This window comes from Mirounga leonina, unplaced genomic scaffold, assembly GCF_011800145.1.
Source record: "Mirounga leonina isolate KUSES-001 unplaced genomic scaffold, KU_Mleo_1.0 Mir_165, whole genome shotgun sequence".
Lineage (NCBI taxonomy): Eukaryota > Metazoa > Chordata > Mammalia > Carnivora > Phocidae > Mirounga > Mirounga leonina.
The window spans coordinates 29435450-29456388 of NW_023270415.1; the positions used below are offsets into that span (position 1 = coordinate 29435450).

General features: G+C 37.1%; 1 protein-coding gene across 2 annotated transcripts in view; it reads right to left on the minus strand.

The window, feature by feature from the left end:
- MRPS28 (mitochondrial ribosomal protein S28) overlaps positions 1-20939 on the minus strand; it is a 117297-nt gene that overhangs the window by 93245 nt on the left and 3113 nt on the right. For both annotated transcript variants that reach the window (XM_035011415.1, XM_035011416.1), the window contains exon 2: positions 1244-1425. In XM_035011415.1, coding sequence (XP_034867306.1) covers positions 1244-1425 — 182 coding nt within the window. The remainder of the gene's footprint in view (positions 1-1243; positions 1426-20939) is intronic.

Consider the following 20939-nt stretch of genomic DNA (forward strand, 5'->3'; position numbering starts at 1 on the left):
CATCCTAAGATGCCACTGAGTACTAGATTCACCATTACTTTATGTACTATTAAGAATAAAAAACATGGCCAATTAAGTCAACATAACATCAACTCTAAGATACATCCTGGTATCAGAAATACTGAAATTTTTATTTTATTTTATTTTATTTTAAGATTTTTATTTATTTATTGAGAGAGATAGTGATAGAGACAGAGCATGAGAGGGGGAGAGTCAGAGGGAGAGGCAGACTGCCCGCTGAGCAGGGAGCCAGATGCGGGACTCGATCCCGGGACTCCAGGATCATGACCTGAGCCGAAGGCAGTTGCTTAAACAACTGAGCCACCCAGGTGCCCCAATACTGAAATTTTTTAAATGGGCACATTAGGGCGCCTGGGTGGCTCAGTTGGTTGAGTGACTGCCTTCGGCTCAGGTCATGATCCTGGAGTCCCGGGATCAAGTCCTGCATCGGGCTCCCTGCTCAGCGGGGAGTCTGCCTCTCCCTCTGACCTTCCTCCTTCTCATGCTCTCTGTCTCTCATTCTCTCTCTCTCAAATAAATAAATAAAAAAAAATCTTTAAAATGGGCACATTAAAAACTGATGGGAAAAAATCATTTCTATACTGCTTACTATTGTTTTCCAATCCCAGAATCTTAGTTCCATATCTCCTTTCACTCTTGATATTCTACTCCTAGCTCTCCCACCTTAAAGGTTTCCCCAGTGCATACTTATACTCCCAAATATCTTTATTTATAGGCTATAAACAGAATGAATTCTGTTCTATAGTAGGAAAAATTATAATCCCGAGAGAAGATACAAAATAAGAAAAGAAAATGATAAAGCATCGGAATTTGGTAGCAGGAGAAGAAAGGAGCATGGAGAAGTAGAAAGGGAGGCTTCTCTGAAAAGCAGAAGACTGTGGAACAGAGGAAGAGGCTAAAAAGGTTATATGTAAAATGCCCTGAGTAGCATGTATTACTATAAAGCTGGTTTTAATTTTATGGTGGGGAATAGTTTATTACCAGGATGAACATCAAAATCTTCCCCAAAAGTGCTCTCACTGCTTTGAGAAGATATGAATCTAGCCTAATGTGACTAAAATGACATGACATGAATCCCACCTAACTTCCCTAACTAGCATAATGAAGAGAAATAAAACATATTTTGTCTTTTAGCAAATCACCAATTAAAGTTCAATAATACTTTTGAGGTATCTCAACTTTTATCAACACTCTTAAAACATGTGGAAATGATTCTACTTACTCTCCATCCACTTCTGGTCTTCTACATACACAATGAAACTTGCCACCAAAATCTATATAAAGATCATTCTCTACAATATGGAAGATTCGTCCAATGACTAGTTTATCCTTGGCAGGTCCCATTTGTGTAAGAGGAGAATGTCTCAGCATAGATGCAAAGGATTCCACATTTTTTGGAGAGCCCTAAAAAAAAGAGGAGAGATTTATATGTATATTATTCAAGATAAAGGTATAATATGACAGATACGATAAAATCTTACAGGGGAAATTTTTAAAAGTGAATGCGCTGTATATTTATATTTTGTGGCAATATGAAAAAAATATTTAAATGGAATTTTGCTTTAAAAAACTAGATATACTCTTCAACCTCCTCTTCCTCCCTTTCCTTTTTTTTTTTTTTGTTGTTTTTAAGATTTTATTTATTTGACAGAGAGAGACACAGCGAGAGAGGGAACACAAGCAGGGAGAGAGAGGGAGAAGCAGGCTTCCCACAGAGCAGGGAGCCCAATACAGGGCTCAATCCCAGGACCCCAGGATCAGGACCTGAGCCGAAGGCAGACGCTTAACGACTGAGCCACCCAGGCGCCCCTCCCTTTCCTTCTTGAAGAGGAAACCAAGAAAAGTGCTTAGTGATGCTGATATGGTGGCTCAGAGTAGAATCTGGAATGTGAGCAAAGTAAGGAGCATCCTTAGACAAAACCTCCTACCATGGGGACAGAGGGAGGTCAGAGTCTGAGCATGTGAGTAGGGCATCCAAGAAAGTGATTAACTTTATTCCTAATACTGATCATCTGGGGGGAAAAAAAAGCCTTCAAATCCAAGTTTAGTGGGAGTGACTAAACAGTATGGAGGTTCCTCAAAAAATGAAAAATAGAATTACCATATGATTCAGTAATCCCACTATTGAGTATTTAACCAAAGAAAATAAAAACTAATTTGCAAAGATACATGCACCCCTAAGTTTACTCTAGCATTATTTACAAGAGCCAAAGTGTGAAAGCAACCCGTGTCCAGTGACAGATGAATGGATAAAGAAGATGTGGTACAAATACACAATGGAATATTACTCAGCCACAAAAAAGAATGAGATCTTGCCACTTGCAACAACATGGCTGGAACCTAGAGCATATAATGCTAAATGAAATAAGTCAGATGGAGAAAAACAATTATTAAATAATTTCACTCAAATGTGGAATTTAGTGATTTCACTCATATGTGAAATTTAAGAAACAAAACAAACAAATGAACAAATAAAAAAAGAGACAAATGAAAAAACAGACTCTAATAAAGAGAACAAACTGGTGGTTGCCAGAGGGAAAAGTGGGGGGCAGGGGGAATGAGTGAAATTGATAAAGGGGATTAAGAGTACACTTATCGTGTGAGCATTAATGTATAGAATTGCTGAATCATATCATGTATCCGAACTAATACTATATGTTAATTATACTTTAATAAAAAATAGCCCAATAAGGTTTTTTTTTTAATTTAAATACAGATTAAAATAAAAGTGATTAAGGATCCTTAAATTACCAGGGTGAACATGAGTTCTTGTTATATAATATTTTTAAACAGTTTTGTCATAATTTTCTTCTTTTTCTTGTTTTGTGCTGCTCATTTTCTAGGAGTCTTTTTATATACTGAATTTACTTGAGGTATGACTGAATATATAATGCAGGCTCCTTACTTCTTTTTTTCTTTAACTTACAAATTTTTTCCCAAACACTCACTTTTTCAGAAATCCATGAGTACAGACTTGCACCTTTTACTCATCTTTAATTTGTGTCTGGTGTGGTATGTGCATTCTTTGGGTCAAACTAAGGGAAGTACTAAGTTTCTGTTTGTGAGAGCTAATTACAGAAGAATACTAACAATTTAATCTACCTACATCCTGTATTTGGAATAAGTTTTACATCTGTTATTTCAGGGAGAATTATTAAGAGTCTGATAGTATGCTTACTTTACAAACTATAAAACCATATTTATGACTCATTTTTAATACATGTAGTACTCCAAGGATTACAAACTCAGATGCCAGGCTAGGTGGGGACTTGGTGAGCAGAAGAATATGTGCTAGTCTAAAAGGTACAGCCACTACTCAGCTCCAGCTGCAGCTGCAAATCGAGTCCAGTGTTGCCACATCTTTTGATTCTCCAAGAAAAGCCAGAAATCCATGTATTAACGTAAAATCCCCAATTTTTCCATGTTTATTAAAAAAAAAAAAAAGCCTTTTATTTTATCAGTCTGGTAAAATACACTTTGGCCCAAAGACCAAAAGCTTATGACCTTTGCCTCAAGGTAAAGAAAGTCAAAGGAGGGGCGCCTGGGTGGCTCAGTCGGTTAAGCGGCTGCCTTCGGCTCAGGTCATGATCCTGGGGTCCTGGGATCGAGCCACACATCTGGCTCCCCGCTCAGCAGAGAGCCTGCTTCTCCCTCTCCCTCTGCCTGCCACTCTGCCTATTTGTGTTCTCTCTCTCTCTGTCAAATAAATAAAATCTTTAAAAAAAAAAAAAAAGTCAAAGGAAAAGAAAGTCAAAACATTTGGCTGATGCCAAGTCCCTTAGATGCAGGAAGGAGGGTATGGCAATGGATTTGTTTCAGTGAGTTGAAACATACTGGGAAGGAATCCTGAGCACCTGAGTGTCCATCTAAACCAAAAACAAGTCAGTAGATCTAGATGCCAAACAGAGCTGAAAAGGTAGCCAGGAATATTATGCTTTGAGCCATACTACTAGTTTTATAACTCCACAGAGTATAATATTAAAGGTCCTTAAACAAGGACCTCGAAAAAATAGTTCTTTCTTGTACAGAGCCAAGGATGAAGCACACTCTATGCAGACACAGGCTATGAGTTGCCCTCTAGAGGCAGCGCAGAGTCAGACCAACCCAGCGGTGCCAAGAACAGCTACTGTGACGCTCCATTCATGAACAGCTGCCCCCAGAGCAGGTGGAAAAAGCACCGCTCAAAGGCAGAGTATTAGCTTCTGGGTCTCATCCTGCTTGCAGTCAAAGAGGGTCCTTCCCCCCTCTTCGTAGGACCTGCTTTCCCATTACCCCACCCCCACGGTTGACAGCTCCTCCTACCTCTCTCTCCTTCCTTTTCCTCCTTCTCTTCTTCTCCCCCCACCACCTTTGGAAGACTTTCAGTTGAAGCCATGGTCTAATTAAAACAGCCTTAGATGACAGGAAGATCCAGTAGTAAATCTAATAGTTAAACATTTATTGAAAATAACTTAGCCATCACTAGGGCCTCTTCCTAAAATAACATAATCTCCTTTATAACTGTGAAGAGATGTTTGGGCTAAGATTAGTACGACAGTAAAAGGTATATTTCCTCCTAAGTTTTAGGAAATAATTAAGTGTTAACAACTAATTATTTAATAAGATCTCTTAAGACTTTTTAGTAAATCTGTTGTAAAATATTTATATCATAAATTTCATAAAATTATGATATAATTTTTATATTGAAGTACAATCAACTTATAATATGATGATATTATAACAGTTACAGGTATACAATATAATGATTTGATATTTGTATACACCGTGAAATGATCACCACAATAAGCCTGGTTAACATCCATCACCATATACACTTACAAAAAATTTTTTTCTTGTGATGAGAACTTTTAATATCTGGTCTCTCATCAACTTTAAAATATACAACACAGTATAATTAACTATAGTCACCATGCTGCATTCCCTTGACCTATTTTGTAAGTCTGTAGCTTCTGACCCCATTCACTCTCCCACCCCCCATCCCACCTCTGGCAACCCCTATTCTGTTCTCTGTATCTATGAGCTTTTTTTCTTATGAGCTTTGTTTTTGTTTTTTGTTTGTTCAGATTCCACATATAAGTGAGGTCATACGTATTTGTCCTCCTCTGTCTGACTTATTTCACTTAGCATAATACCCTCAAGGTCCATCAATGTTGTTGCAAATGGCAAGATTTCCTTCTTTTTCATGACTGAACAATACTCCATTATATATACATATATATGTGTGTATATATGAATTGCTGGGTCATATGGTAGTTCTATTCTTAATTTTTTTTCAAAACCTCTGTACTGTTTTCCACAGTGGCTGTAGCAATTTACATTTCCACCAACAATGTACCGGGTTCCCTTTTCTCTACATCCTCACCAATACTTGTTATTTCTTGTCTTTTTGATAATAGCTATTTTAACAGGTAAGGCGATATCTCACTGTGGTTTTGCTTTGTATTTCCCTTATAATTGATGATGTTGAGCATCTTTTATATACTTGTGGCTCATCCATATGTCTTCTTTAGAAAAATGTCTACTTAGAATTTCTGTCCATTTTTGGTTTTTTTTGCTATTGAGTTATATGGGTTCTTTATATATTTTGAATATCAGCCTCTTATCAGATATATGACTTTTAAATATTTTCTCCCATTCAGTAGGATGCCTTTCATTTTGCTGATGGTTTCCTTCCTTTGCTATAAGAAACTTTTCAGTTTGATGTAGTCTCACTTATTTTTGCTTTTGCTGTTTTTGCTTTTGGTGTCAAATGAAAAAAATCATCACCTATGTCAAGGTCCCTACTACCTATGTTTTCTTCCAGGAGATTTATGGGTTTAGGTCTTATGTTCAAGTCTTTAATCCATTTTGAGTTACTTTTTTGTGTATGCTGAAAGACAGTGGTCGAGTTTCATTCTTTTGCATGTGGGCTATACAGTTTTCCCATCACCATTTCTTAAAGAGACTATCCTTTCCCCTTGTATATTCTTGGCTCCTTATCATAAATTAACTGAACATGTATGTGTGGATTTATTTCTAGCTCTCTATTCTGTTCCATTGGTCTATGTGTCTGTTTTTATGCCAATAACATACTGTTTTGATTACTACAGCTTTGTAATATAGTTTGAAATCAAAGATTGTGGTGTCTCCAGGTTTGTTCTTTTTTTTCAAGACTGCTCTGGCTATTCATGGTATGAATAATTATATTTTAAAAGAGATTTTAAATTCAAATAGTAATAGAATGCTACTGTTTTTTGTTCCATTATTTTTGCCTACACTTTGTTACATTTTACAATGGAAGTCAATGTATTTTCAGTGAGTGAAACAGTTTTACCACAAGCATAAGACCCCTAGATTAACACCTGAATTTGCTTTTAAATTGTACACTTACTATTCTGTTTGGAAGCTTTGTCAAGTAATCAGACAAAGCTCTCCTTCAAAAATCAATCTAGAACCATTTCTGAATTCCTCATTTACTTGTCAATGTCTAAAAACAGTAACTGTAGCAACTCCCTCAACCCACTTTGACAACATTCTTAGCTCGTCTTACGCTGATACAGACAGCGGAGACAGTAGGCACCCTGTCACCCGCTGGCCATACCATGGAGCTTAGTGTCCAACCCTGGTTACGGAAAATGTTTCTATAAAGCTCATCCACAGAGTTATCATAGCTACAGCAGGTACCTTAGAGTTGACTGCTTCCTTTAAGAATTAGTCACAGGGCTCAGATTTGTATGTGAAAATATGTGAAATGGTAGGGAAATACAGAGTTAAACCAACATGACAACAGAGATTAGAGTCCAAAAAGTTGCTGTAAACAACTGCTACCCTCACAAAGGTGTAAAGAGTCTTGTACCATAGGCTAAATGGAGTCAGATTCAAAAGAGGTGTGTCATTAATGGAGTAATGGTACTTGCTCCTTGTTTTTTAAAAAAAAAAACTTTGACAGCAGTATGCAAGATGGACCAGAGAGAGTGGAAAAAATGAAAAGAGAACTGTTGAGAAGCTCCTCCAATTAGCTAGGACAGAGATCATAAAGGGCTTACGCTGAAGCAGTGGCCATAGAAATATAGCAGAAGGAATAAAGAGCTATTTACTGGGGCGCCTGGGTGGCTCAGTTGATTAAACGACTGCCTTTGGCTCAGGTCATGATCTTGGAGTCCCAGGATCGAGTCCAGCACTAGGCTCCCTGCAGGGAGTCTGCTTCTCCCTTTAACCGTCCCCTCTCTCATGCTCTCTCTCTCTCTCAAATAAATAAATAAAATCTTTTTTTTTTTTTTAAAGAGCTATTTACCAAATAGTACAGCAAAGACTTGATCTCCAACTGGCTATAGAAAGTAAGGCAGAAGAGCAGCCACAAATGAGGTGTAAGAGGAGTGCAGTAAAGGCAAGAGAGTAAGTTAGTTTTGCACATAATAGGTTGTGATACCCATAAAATTTCAGGGAATACTGGCTATCTGGTAGGTAGTTAAAAATAATGGTGCAAAGGGGTGCCTGGGTGGCTCAGTCAGTTAAGTGTCCAACTCTTGATTTCAGTCAGGTCATGATCTCAGGGTCATGAGACCCGAGCCCCGTGTCAGCTCCGCACTCAGTGGAGAGTCTGCTTGAGATTCTCTCCCTCTCCCTCTGACCTTCCGCTCCCTTCCTCCCCTGCCAAAATAAATAAATAAATCTTTAAAAAAAAGAAATAACTGCACATATTTATATACATACTAACATAAATTTACATGATTATTGTGATATTATATAAAGATACAAGTTCTTCAAAATAAATATATCAGATGCTAACTGCAATAATTTCTAGATAGGACTAAGTTTTCTTTATATTACTTATTACAGAAAATCTAGAACAAAGTCTATGTATTATTTTAAAGTTTCAATGTATATTAAATATATATAACTTTCATGCATATGAGGACATTCAATATATAGCTTGGAATTAGAGGCTATCAGTGCCAAAAGAAACATGAAATATCAACTACTAGTCCAACTGCCTCGCTTTACTTGTGAGTATCATACCTGCTATTCAAAACTACATAATATGGCTAAACAGTGATTCTTAAATGCAAGTTGCTTCAGAAGATGGAAAGTAGATAGAAACATTATTTTAAGACTTGAAGGAAACATACGGCAGAAAAACAGAAATACTCAGGAAACCTCAGTTCTATGACCAACTCTGCCATTAAATAGCTAAAAAATCTTGAATAAGTCATTTAAGTCTTAAATTTGTCTTCTTATTTGTAAAAGAAAAAAATTGGATTGGATACCTACAAATTTTAGTAATAGGAATTCTTAAATATTCTAAAATGTAAAAAGGATTTTATAAATAAACATTATAAATGGAAGACAATTTCCTAGTAAATATTGGAACATATGCTCAACAATTTCTTAGTGAAGGGGCATGATAAGAAAAAAAAAGCCTAGAAATCTCTATAATAGAGGTATATCATAGTAGCAGAAGAATAATTATGCTATTAGATAGGGAGAAACAGAATTACAAGAGGAGGCTGGATAATCAGTTAGTGGCTGTCTGTCCCTCTCTCTGAGATGAGCTTGAGCCACACCCTCACAGACGCTGGGAGGGAAGTGGAGAAACAGACACAACCTGGGACGCAAAGGATGCCTTAAAGGTTTCTAGTAAGACAGAGGTTGTCTGACCAAAAGATAAGGCATGCAGGTATACAAATGGAACTGTACTTCCACCCATTCTGGAATATGGGACACTTCTAAAACTGAATTAAATGCCATCTTCTAAGATCCTAATTAACACAGTATTATACAGTTTCTTTCTTTTAATTGAAGTATAATTAACATACAGTGCTATATTAGTTTCAGGTGCACCATGTAATGATTCAACAATTCTATACATTACTCAGTGCGCATCACAGTAAGTGCACTCTTAATCCCACATATCTATTTCCCCCACCCCCACCCACTTCCCTTTTGGCAACCACCAGCTTGTTCTCTGTATTTAAGAGTCTGGGTTTGTTTGGGGGTTTTTTGTCTCTTTTTTCTTTGTTCATTTGTTTTGTTTCTTAAATTCCATATGAGTGAAATCATATGGTATTTGTCTTTCTCTGACTTATTTCACTTAACATTACATCTTCTAGTTCTAGTATTATGCAATTTCTTTAATAACAGTCATCACATTTAAAATCAATTGTTAAATGTCTGTCCTCTTTGCTATACTTCAAGATGGAAAAGGAGATATCTGTCTTGTTTACTACTAAAAAAGTTTACATAAATATATTATCTTAGTTCCTGGAAGACAAATAAATAGGATGGATGTATTTCCTGACTATTCTAAAAAGAACCTTCTGAAATCAATCTTCATCCTATCCATGGCACCATCCCTTTCTGTTACCCAAGTTCCAATGTTTAACAAACTCAATAGTCAAAACATGTTTTCAGGGATCTGCTATAAAATGCACTGCTATCTACTTTTACTTTTTATTCTAACCCTGCACAACAAAAACACAGGGACAACAAATAAATAAAGTCCAGAAGAACTGCCCAGGACAGGAATTGGCTCATAAATAGGCACTCAAAAAGTCCCTAGGGGTAAGGCTGTAAACTCAAGGAGATGAGACTACCAAAATGGTTCCACAGGAATACAACTGTAAGAAGGGTTGTCTAAATTAATTCTGAGCTATCTGGGGTTGGTTCTCTTGATTCAACCTAAAGGCATTAGTGATCCCATTTCCACAATAAGGGACACTGTTCGTCCATGGGGTACACTGGCAAAGCAGTTTCTTAAATTAACATCTATAGACACCTATAACCAAGTGCCTATAGAAGGCAAGGCTTAGTCATGGGAAGTAACTTCTGCCTCCTATCAATTAGGGTAAAATACGAAAGTATAAAGTGTGCTGTTAAGTGAACTGGAAAATTATAACCTCAGGGCTTTAAATTCCCAGCTAAAGGTTAACATAAGGGATCTGAAAGCATCTATAACTGTCCTAAAAGAAATCTTTATCTCCTTTAGCCTCAGGCCCAAGATTTAAAAAAAAACCCCACAAAGTCTAATTCTGCCGATGGCTGAATGACAAAGCAAACTGAGTTCCCAATTTCACAGTTTCTCTAGTGTTAAAATTGGGGCATTGATTAGGAAGGTAGTGGTGAATCCTGAAAATCAGAATGGGAATATGGGCAGATGCTGAAGAACCTGCAGACCCTAAGCCCCTAAACTCTGCCGAGTATCCTTTGCTGGTAGAAGAAGCCCTTCCATCCCAATCTGAGGAGGTTAGTCTTCCCTTTCCTGAATTACCTGCAATGGTCTACCCTGAGGTAGTTGCAAGGGCTCATTGATCCTCCTAAGCACCCATCTCTCCCACTTCTCATTGCTTGTAGACCTGCACTGTTCGATACGGTATTCGCTAGACACATGTAGCTATTCAAATTTAATTAAAATTAAATAAAATTTAAAATTCAGTTCCTAAATTGCACTAGCCACATTTCAAATGCTCAACAGCCATAAGCAAACAGCCCAGATAGTATAGGAGATTTCCATCATTACAGAAAATTCTATTGGATAGCACTAGATCTATCACCAAATTCAACTCTCAGCAGACCCCAAGGGGTGAGATACAAAGTATAGTCCATGAAGAGGTACAGTACACACCAAAAGAACTGCATGATTTTGTTAATTTATATCAATATAAACTAAGAATCTGTAGGGGAATGGATCCTAAGGGTACTGAGTCAGAATGAAGGGAAGACAGTATTGCCTTGGGCCAAATTTACTAGTATGGGCTTACTCAGCAGAGATTCAGATACAATAAGTTAGCTTCAGAGGCTAGGCATGGCTTTTAATAGTTTACTTGGTTGGCTGAATCAAACCTGAACCCAAAGACAGACTACACTATATGAAGTTGAAATACCAGAACTTCCTTAGTATACCATAGAGGAAGGTATCCAAATGCTTGGAGAAAATAATAGAATGTTGAAGTGGATTTATCATTTATGACCTTTTCACCTAGCCCTTACTGGTCCCTAGCAGGATCTATAAGATACTCAGTTCACCGAAGCTAAGGGGTGAGGGGAGCACCAGCTTTTCTGAATTGTTGTGTGGTGACTATTCTCCGCATTAGGACTGATTGGTGGGAACTGCTTCCAATAACAGCTCTCTGAATTCAGTGGAGATAATGAGATCATGGTTTTCCAGGAGTCAGGTCAGCACTTACCAGCCAATAATATGATGGGCATGGTTATCATTATTCGAGAGCGCCTAAACAGTAATCAGAACAGTCTGACTTGAAGAGCTTTTTGGTGTTGGCTGATTGATTAAGGTGTCCCAGAAATGAAATAGATGGGAAAACTCTATAGTTCTAATGAACAGAAGTCTGGCCTACATCACCACAACTGACTGTCACGGCCACTCAGCAAATTCCCAAACCTGAACAAATTCCCAGACACTGAGTCCTCTGAATGAAGAGAAGATCATGTCCCGTTGAGGAACGATCCTGCTACATAGTTAAAAAAAATTTTTTTATTTTTTTTATTAACATATAATGTATTATTTGTTTCAGGGGTACAGGTCTGTGATTCATCAGTCTTACACAATTCACAACGCATAGCTAAAAATTTATACTGCCAATCTTCGTACTAGCTTTCCTAAAGAGAGTGATGACTATTTACCAGGGTGTCCACTGGGGAAGGAGAAATAATCACACTTTCCAAGGATTACATGAACTGACATAACTCTTCAGACTCAATTTGCTTCCAGTCAGAATAGAGGCTTATGGTGGGGGTCACATGATTAATGGGAGTTTTAGCTCAGGCCCATCCCCTGAACTCACTGTGGTTATCTCTCCAGTTCTAGAATGCATAATGGAAATAGAATTACTCAGCAACTGGCAGAATGCCCACCTTAGTTCCTTAATCTGTGGAGTGAGGGCTATTAAGGTAGGAAAGGAGAGGTGGAAAATACTACAACTTCCCCTGCCTACAGAACAAGTAAATTGAAGGCAATACTACATTCCTGGAGGCACTGCAACAATTAGTGCCAAGGACCTAGAAGATGCAGGGTGGTGATTTCTACCACATCCCCACTTAACTTGCCTATGTGGCCCTAAAGAAAACAAATGGATCCTAGATAATGACAATTTTTTATCACAAACTTAATCAAGTGGTAAGTCCCACTGCAGCTGTTGTTCCAGATGTGGTTTCATGGCTGGAGCAAATCAAATATCCCCCAGCACCTGGTATGCGCTAACTGATCTGACAAATGCTTTCTTTTTCTAGATCTGCTAGTAAAGACTATATACCTCAGAGTTATACCAATTCACCAGTTCTGTGTCATAAACTAGTCGACAAGGACTTTGCCATTTCATTCCACAGGATATCATGTTGGTCTATTACACATACTTATTGGCCCCGGAAGCAGAAAGTTGCAACTACTCTAGATACATGTATTCCAGAGGGTGGGAATAAATCTCACAAAAATGCTGGGCCTTGGTGAAATTCCTAGGAGGCCAGTGGTCTGGGACATGTCGAGATGTGCATTTTTTCCACTAAGAACAATGCACAGTACTTACTAGGTCTCTTTGAATTTTGGAGGCAATAAAATACCTTATTTGGACATTCTTCTCCAACTCTTTAAGTAACCCAAAAAGCTGCCTGTTTTGAGGGGGGCCCAGAATAAGACAAAGTTCTGCAACAGGTCCAGACTACCAAGCAAGCTACTCTACCACTTGGGCTTTATGACCTGGCAGATGTGGTAGTATTTCAAGTATCTGTAGCAGAAAAAGATGTAGAATGGAGACTTTGATAGACCTCACTAGGTGAATCATAATGCAGAGCTAGAGTGGTCCTGAAGGACAGTAATAGCCTCCCAATGGGCAGAACTTTGAGCAGTGCACGTGATCGCTTTGCCTGGAAGGAAAGACAGCCTAAGGTACAGGTCTATATTAATTTGTGTAAAGTGACTAATGATTTTGCTGGATGGTCAGGGATTTAGAAGGCACATGATTGAGAAATAGATGACAAGACAAGGTCTGGGAAAGAGATATGTGGATAGACCTCTCTAAATAGGCAGAGTGAGAAAATAAATCAGTCACATGTAAATGATTTCTTTAGCAAGAAGGAATCTTAATAATCAGGGAATGATAACCAGTCCTGTGGATGTCATCCTCTTTCCCCAGCTATTCCTGTCCCCACAAATGGGTTCAAGAACAAAGCTGCTACAGCAGCAGGGATGTGCTTCTGTCTTAGTGGTAGAAGGGGTATCTCAACACGTCCCAGACTGTTAGCCAATGAAAAATTTCACCAAGGTGGCAGGTCCCTGAATTTCTGTGGAATGGAGGTTATGCATGGATTCAGAAACATTGACTTCTACTCACCCATGCTGATCTGGCTACAGCCACTGCTAAATGACCAATCTGCCAACAGCAGAGACCAAAAATAAGCTTCCAATATAGCATCATTCCCTGAAATGATCAGATGGCTACCTGGTAGCAGGTTACACTAGGCCATTCTATATAGAAAGGAAAGTGATGTAGTATCACCAGAATAAACACTTACTCTAAATATGGATCTGCCTTTCTACCCACAAAACTTCTTTCAAAACCACCATAAACTAAGAGAATCTTTTATTCATTGTCATGGTATTCCACACTTCTAACCAAAGAAATCATTTTATAGGAAATGATGTGTGATAATGGGCTCATCTTTATGGAATTCACTGGTCTTACCAGTGCTGGGCCTGACAGACTATGAAATAATCCTTTTTCTAAAAAAAAAAATCAACTTTATATTTGATATCATTGTAAATTCCCATGTAATTAAAAGAAAGAATACACAGAGATCCCTTTCTTTTACCCAGTTCTCTCAAGGCTAACATCTAAGACCAGGTAAGATACCAAAACCAAGAAACTGACAATTGATGCAATCCACCAACAGTATTCAAATTTTACCAGTTTTATATGCAATTACTTGTATGTGTATTTAGTTCTACACAATTTTATCATATGTGAAGACTCATGTATTCACCACCACGGTCACATTATAGGCAGTTCCGTCACTGCAAGGATCCCTCATGTTGCCCTTTTGTACCTCCCCATCTTTCTTCTAACCTCCACCCCTATCTCTAACTCTTAGCAACCACTGATCTCTTCTCCATCTCAATAATTTTGTCATTTCAAGAATGTTATGAACAGACTTACACTATATAATCCTTTGGAACTGGCTTTTTTCACTCAGCATAACACCCCTGAGAGTCATTTAAGTTGTTATGTGTATCAATCGTTTGTTTCTTTTTACTTCTAAGTAGTATTCCATGGTATGGATGTACCAGAGTTTGCTTTAATCATTCAACAGCTGAAGAACATATGGGCTGTTTCCAGTTTTTGGCTATTACAAATAAAGCTGCTATAGACATTTATGTACAGGTTTTTATATGGAGTTTTCACCTCTCTGGGATAAATACTCTGTGCGCTTGTGTATACGTATCTCTTTTGGTAGAACCCAACTATCTCAATTTGGGTAACTGGCCAAAGAGGAGGAGCTGCTGAACTGCTGACTCCAAGAATGGAAGTCTACCACTCATCTGCCAGTGGCCAAGAGCAGAGTGCTTTAAAAAGCAAGGCAAGGGGCACCTGGGTGGATCAGTTGGTTGGGCATCTGCCTTTGGCTTGGGTCATGGTCCCAGGGTCCTGGGATGGAGCCCCACATCAGGCTCCTGCTTAGCGGGGAGCCTGCTTCTCCCTCTCCTCTCTGCTTATACTCTCTTTCACTATCTCTCTCTCTCTCTCTCAAATAAATAAAATCTTAAAAAAATAAAAAATAAAAAGCAAGGCAAAACCCAAACGAATCAACTATTTAATTTTATTCCCAAATCCCTACAAACCAGGCTCCACTCAACTGTGATAGTTTATTTCCTTTATTATTTAATGCCAACAGATAAAAATAAACTTAAGGGAACATAATCATGTTATAAAAATTATTATTAATATAGGGGCGCCGGGCTGGCTCAGTTGGTAGAGCATGTGACTCCTGATCTTGGGGTTGTGAGTTCCAGCCCCATATTGGGTGTAGAAATTACTTAAAATAAAAAAACTCTTTGAGGCACCTGGGTGGCTCAGTCGGTTAAGTGTCCAACTCTTGATCCCAGCTCAGGTCTCGATCTCAGGGTCCTGAGTTCAAGCCCCACATTGGGCTCCACGCTGGCTGTGGAACTACTTTAAAAAAAAAAAAAGAGAGAAAAAAGGTATTTTTTTTTTTAAAGATTTTATTTGTTTGACAGAGAGAGACACAGTGAGAGAGGGAACACAAGCAGGGGGAGTGGGAGAGGGAGAAGTAGGCTTCCTGCCAAGCAGGGAGCCTGATGTGGAACTTGATCCCAGGACCCTGAGATCATGACCTGAGCCGAAGGCAGACGCTTAAGGACTGAGCCACCCAGGTGCCCCCACAGAGAAAAAAAATCTTAAAAAATGCTTTAAAACATTTTTAAAAATTATTATTATATAATTAAAAGAGCAAATTTTAATATAATCTTTAAAAGAAAAATAAAACCCAAACACCTTAAAAGAATAGAGATTTCTGAGCATAAGTGAGAGCTAATAAAGATACACAAAGTTAATGCTGATTTGGGAAGTCATAAAAGACTCTCATAGGGTATGATCAGATCATATGACCACCCATGAAACAAAATACATACAGGATATAATATATTTATCTTTTCTTTTAGGAACTGTATAGTATTAATTATAAGTATATTACAGGTATTGACTTTTCCCTAGACATTTATACCTACCTCAATTCACTCTTCCGTTGTTTTTATATTAACTGGTAATTTTCTCTAAATATGCTTTGAAAATGTTAGACTCCACTGTGAAACTAAACATTTCAAAAGATTTTTCTTACTGGGCACCTGGGTGGCTCAGATGGTTAAGCGTCTGCCTTCGGCTCAGGTCATGATCCCAGGGTCCTGGGATCGAGTCCCGCATCGGGCTCTCTGCTCCTTGGGAGCCTGCTTCTCCCTCTGCCTCTCTCTCTCTGTCTCTCATGAATAAATAAATAAAATCTTTAAAAAAAATTAAAAAAAATAAAAAATAAATAAAGATTTTTCTTACTAACTCAGGATAACTCACCTAGAATTTCATAATGTAAAAACCAGCTGGCCCCACAGCTAAAACCATAAATATTTTTCAACATTCCTTTACATAATTATTTTTAAAACATTGGTATAATTCTTAAAGTTGTCAATATAAAACAGAAGAAAACAAAAGTTTAAATAAAATACAGAACATTGCTACTATATGAATATAGTAGGCTTAAAACTTACACTAAAAATAAGCATTTTTTCCTTGATATTAAGACAAATCCTTTAAATAAGCTATATTTTAGAATTTCCCAATATTCTGAAAGAAAAAAATATCTGATTTATACCCAGCATCTTGAAATAAAAAATATCAATAAGAAGTATTCATGAAAAAGTGAAAAATAACATTTTTAAAAATCTGCATGAAACGTAATATATTGCTAAAATAAAACTATAAACTGTCTTATAACAGTTTATACATAAATAAACTAAATAGTAAATAAACAAATACATAAATAACTAAATAAACTAAAATAGTAAAATGTTATTCTTTACCTTAAAAGAATAAAATGTTCTACTGTGTGGTCTCAAAAACTCTTGAAAACCATTTTTCAGTGAGCTGCAAGTCATATGCTACCCTCTACCGTTAAGATAGAGTATTAGTCACAAAGCAGAAAACCAAATATTTGCTCAACTATTGCGCCACCTTGTGGCTATAAGATAGGTCATCTGCTATTGCAGAGCTTCCAATTGGCTTAACAGATTCTACAAATCTCTATTGTCTAAGAGACATAAGAGCATCAGAGTTTTTAAAGTACTTCTTTTAAAAAAAAGAAGAAAAAGTATCTAAGTTAAAAAAATATACTTAGCAAACATTTACCTGGTCCTCTATACATAAGAATGTGTTATGTTGGTTACAAAAATGAAAGGAATTGGTCCCTACCCTCAAAAACCAAACAAATAAAAAACTAATTGAAGAGATAGCTGCACAAACCAGAATTAAAGGTAATAAACCAAAGAAAAACAGAAATGGATAAGTGAGCATGGGATGAGTATGGCACCTACAAACCCCTATACCGAACAATGGCATTTTAGGTCATTTAAATTTGAGATCCCTTTAGCTAGTAGCTTCAGTGAAATCTTAGGATAAGTATTTCATGATGAACTGCCCTTGATAAAATTCCTGTCTGCAGGGGAAGATTCCTTTTGAGGATAACTTGCATAGCTCTTACTGAGTATCACTTACTTCTTAGGTGCCCATACACATACCGAAGTTGGCACTCTAAGGATAAGAATGAAATCAATGGGTAAAACTTCAACCTATATTGTTGACTATGCATATATATTGTTAAATCTAATAATAGGCCACCCAAGATATTTTAACTGTGTAAGTTTAATTCCAATATAAATCAACAAATATATATTCAACTGCTAACTTATGTAAAGGGTGAATAAAAAATGATCCCTGATCTCCAGGAACTACAATCTAAAAAACAGGCTAGAACAAGTTCTTAAATGACTTCAGTATAACTTAAGAGTTGTGTGTGTACCATAAAGGGAATATAAAACAAAGCTCCAGGACTTTCAAAAGGAGTTTCGTCTGGTTGATGAGAGGATAAACACCAATGGAAGAGGTGATTTTTATAATGGAATTTGAAGGCAGGGAAGCTAATTCCAGGGGGGAAAGCAAAGACAAACGATGATTTGTTTGGGCAACAGCGAAATATTTATTTTCACACAGAAAAATTTTTTAGCAGAAACCATATATAAATGAAAATTACATAGAACCCCAATATATATGACATAACTGTAGTATTCTGTTAGGATAAGTCTATTTTATGGTTCAAATTGATAGCATTTACTTATTATGAAGTCAAAAAATGTGAACCTGCAGTTATTTTGATAAAAAGCACAAGTTGATATCAGTGGTGAGGAATAACAACCCCAGGTCCCAATTTCGGAATAACAACCCTAGTTCCCAATTTCTGTATTTTGTTTTGAGGGCTCAATATCAAGAAATACCCCACATGAGGAAAAAAAAAAATATCCCACATGGATAGAGGTGAGTAAACAGGCATTGTCATGCACTCCAAGTGGGAGTGTGGTACAAACAGGTTTTCTTTATCAAAACTCAAACCATCTATACACTTTGACCCAGCATATATCCCATAAGTATACAAAAAATAAATAAATGCTCACTGTAGCACTGCCTGTATTAAAAAAAAAAAAAAAAAAAAAAAAAGAACAAAACAGAAAACAACCTAAAGTTCATTAATGAAGGCCTGGTTAAATAAATTATGCTACACCCATACCGTGGAATACCAAGCAATTTTTTTTCAATGAGGTATATACACATTACACATATGCAATAAGGAAAAATATTCAAAGTTATATTTAACCTGAAAACAGCAATTTTCAGCAGCAGCAACTAAACTATACTGAGTGCTTATTAAGCATCAGGCACTTGTGCTAAGTGTTTAAATAATAAATTCATTTAATCTCATAACTTCATGACAAAGAATTTTTACAAAAAAGGAAACAAAGATATATAGATATTAAGTAATTTCCCAAGAAAACACAGCTAGTAAATGACAGAAGAACCAGGATTCAAACTGAGACTATCTGAATCCAGAGCTTACACACTTAAACAGTAATAATATAATTCAAAACAGTACCAACCAATTTGTGTTTGGGTGTAGAGATTACTTAAAAATAAAATCTTTCAGGCACGCCTGGGTGGCTCATTTGGTTAAGTGTCTGACTTTGGCTCAGGTCATGATCTCAGGGCCCTGGGACAGAGCCCCATGGCAGGATCTGAGCTCAGCAGGGAGTCTGCTTCTCCCCCTTCCTCTGCCCCTCCCTCTGCTCATTTCTCTGTCTCAAATAAATAAAATCTTTAAAAATCATATCAAAACAAATCAAATCTTTAGGGGCACCTGGGTGGCTCAGTCAGTTAAGTGTCCAACTCTTGATTTTGGCTCAGGTCATGATCTCTGGGTCATGAGATCTTGCCCCATGTTGGGCTCCGCACTGGGCAAAGCCTGCTTAAATTCTCTCTCCCTCTCCCTTTACCCCTCCCCTGTTTTCTCTCTCTCTCTCTCTCAAAAAACAAAAAATAACCATCACCACTACCACCAACAAAAAATACACTCTCAAGTTATTCCCTATGATCTCCTTATTTGCTGCACATAGTTTCTTTTGTGTAACAACTCCAAACCAAACCAAACCAAACCAAAACCAAAACCAAATCAAACAAACACATTCTCCAGCCTGGAAAGCAAGGAAAAGAAAAGGGGGGGCTTTTACCTTTCCCATTATAATCTTCAATGCTATTTGAATTTCCTTTTTAAAGTAAGCAAATATTTTTATACTTTTTCAAAAATTTTGACCATATGACAACAGTGAACTTGATTCATCTTGCAAACTAAGGATACTCTCCAATTAACTGGATCCAGAAACTTCAAAAAGTGAGCATCCCCACTAACTTCACAAAGTTGAATCTCTTTCAACACCTCACAACTGCTCATATTCATCATCATAAATATGTCAGAAAAGCACTAAAAACTCCCAATAGCACTAAAATTAAAACTAATGTGGTATTTTCAGTTTCATCACCCTTAAAATTGTTTTGCTCAATTATTATTCTGGATAAGCACACCTAACTGATATGCTGAAACCCCTACTATTCTTAGCTATACAACTGTTTTTGAGCAATAACACACAGATCTCAACTCAAAGACAACACAGCAAAATTAATAACACAGGAAACAACAAATGTTGGCGAGATTGTAGAGAAAAAGGAACCCTCCTACACTGTTAGTGGGGATGCAAACTGGTGCAGCCACTCTGGAAAACAGAACGGAGGTCCCTCAAAAACTTAAAAATAGAACTACCCTATGATCTAGCAATTGCACTACTAGGTCTTTACCCAAAGGATACAAAAATACAGATTGGAAGGGGTACATGCACCTCGATGTTTGTAACAGCATTATCAATGATAACCAAGCCATTGAAAGAGCCCGAATCCATAGACTGATGAATGGATAAAGAAGATGTGGTGTATGTATACAATGGAATATTACTCAGCATTCAAAAACAATGAAATCTTGCCATTTGCAAGGACATGGATGGAGCCAGAGCGTATTGTGCTAAGCGAAGTCAGTCAGTCAGAGAAAAACAAATACCATGATTTCACTCATATGTGGAATTTAGGCAACAAAACAGATGAACATGTGGGAAGGAAAGAAAAAAAGAGGAGAGAGGGGAAGGCAAATCCTAACAGACTCTTGACAATAGAGAACTGAGGGTTGATATAGGGAGGTGAGTGGGGAATGGGTAAAATGGGTGATGGGTATTAAGGAAGGCACTTGTTATGATTTAAGTGATGAATCACTAAATTCTACTCCTGAAAGCAACATGCTAACTAACTAGAATTTAAATAAAAATTTAGAAGGAAAACAAACAAAGACAGCCCAGGATAATGAAGTTCCAATATGCACTATGTGTACTATTCATTCATTCACCCATTTGGCAAACATTTATTAGTGCCCATTTATTACGTCAAGCACTGTGCTAGGTGCTGGGGATATAACAGAACAAGACAAACCAGGTTTCTATCCTCTGAAATTTATATTCTAGTGGGGAAAAAAGCCAGGAAAAGCTTTATTCTGAAGTATGCACACGTTTCTCTGAAACCACAAGCTAACATACTAATGATTACAAATGACCTTAAATTAGGATTAAACAGAATGGCATGTGCATATTTTTTTAATTAAAGTTTAATTATTATTAATTATTTAGGAAAGCAGTGGATTTCATTCAAAGAACTATGCAATCCTGGAAGCTTAATTATTATTAATTATTTAGGAAAGCAGTGGATTTCATTCAAAGAACTATGCAA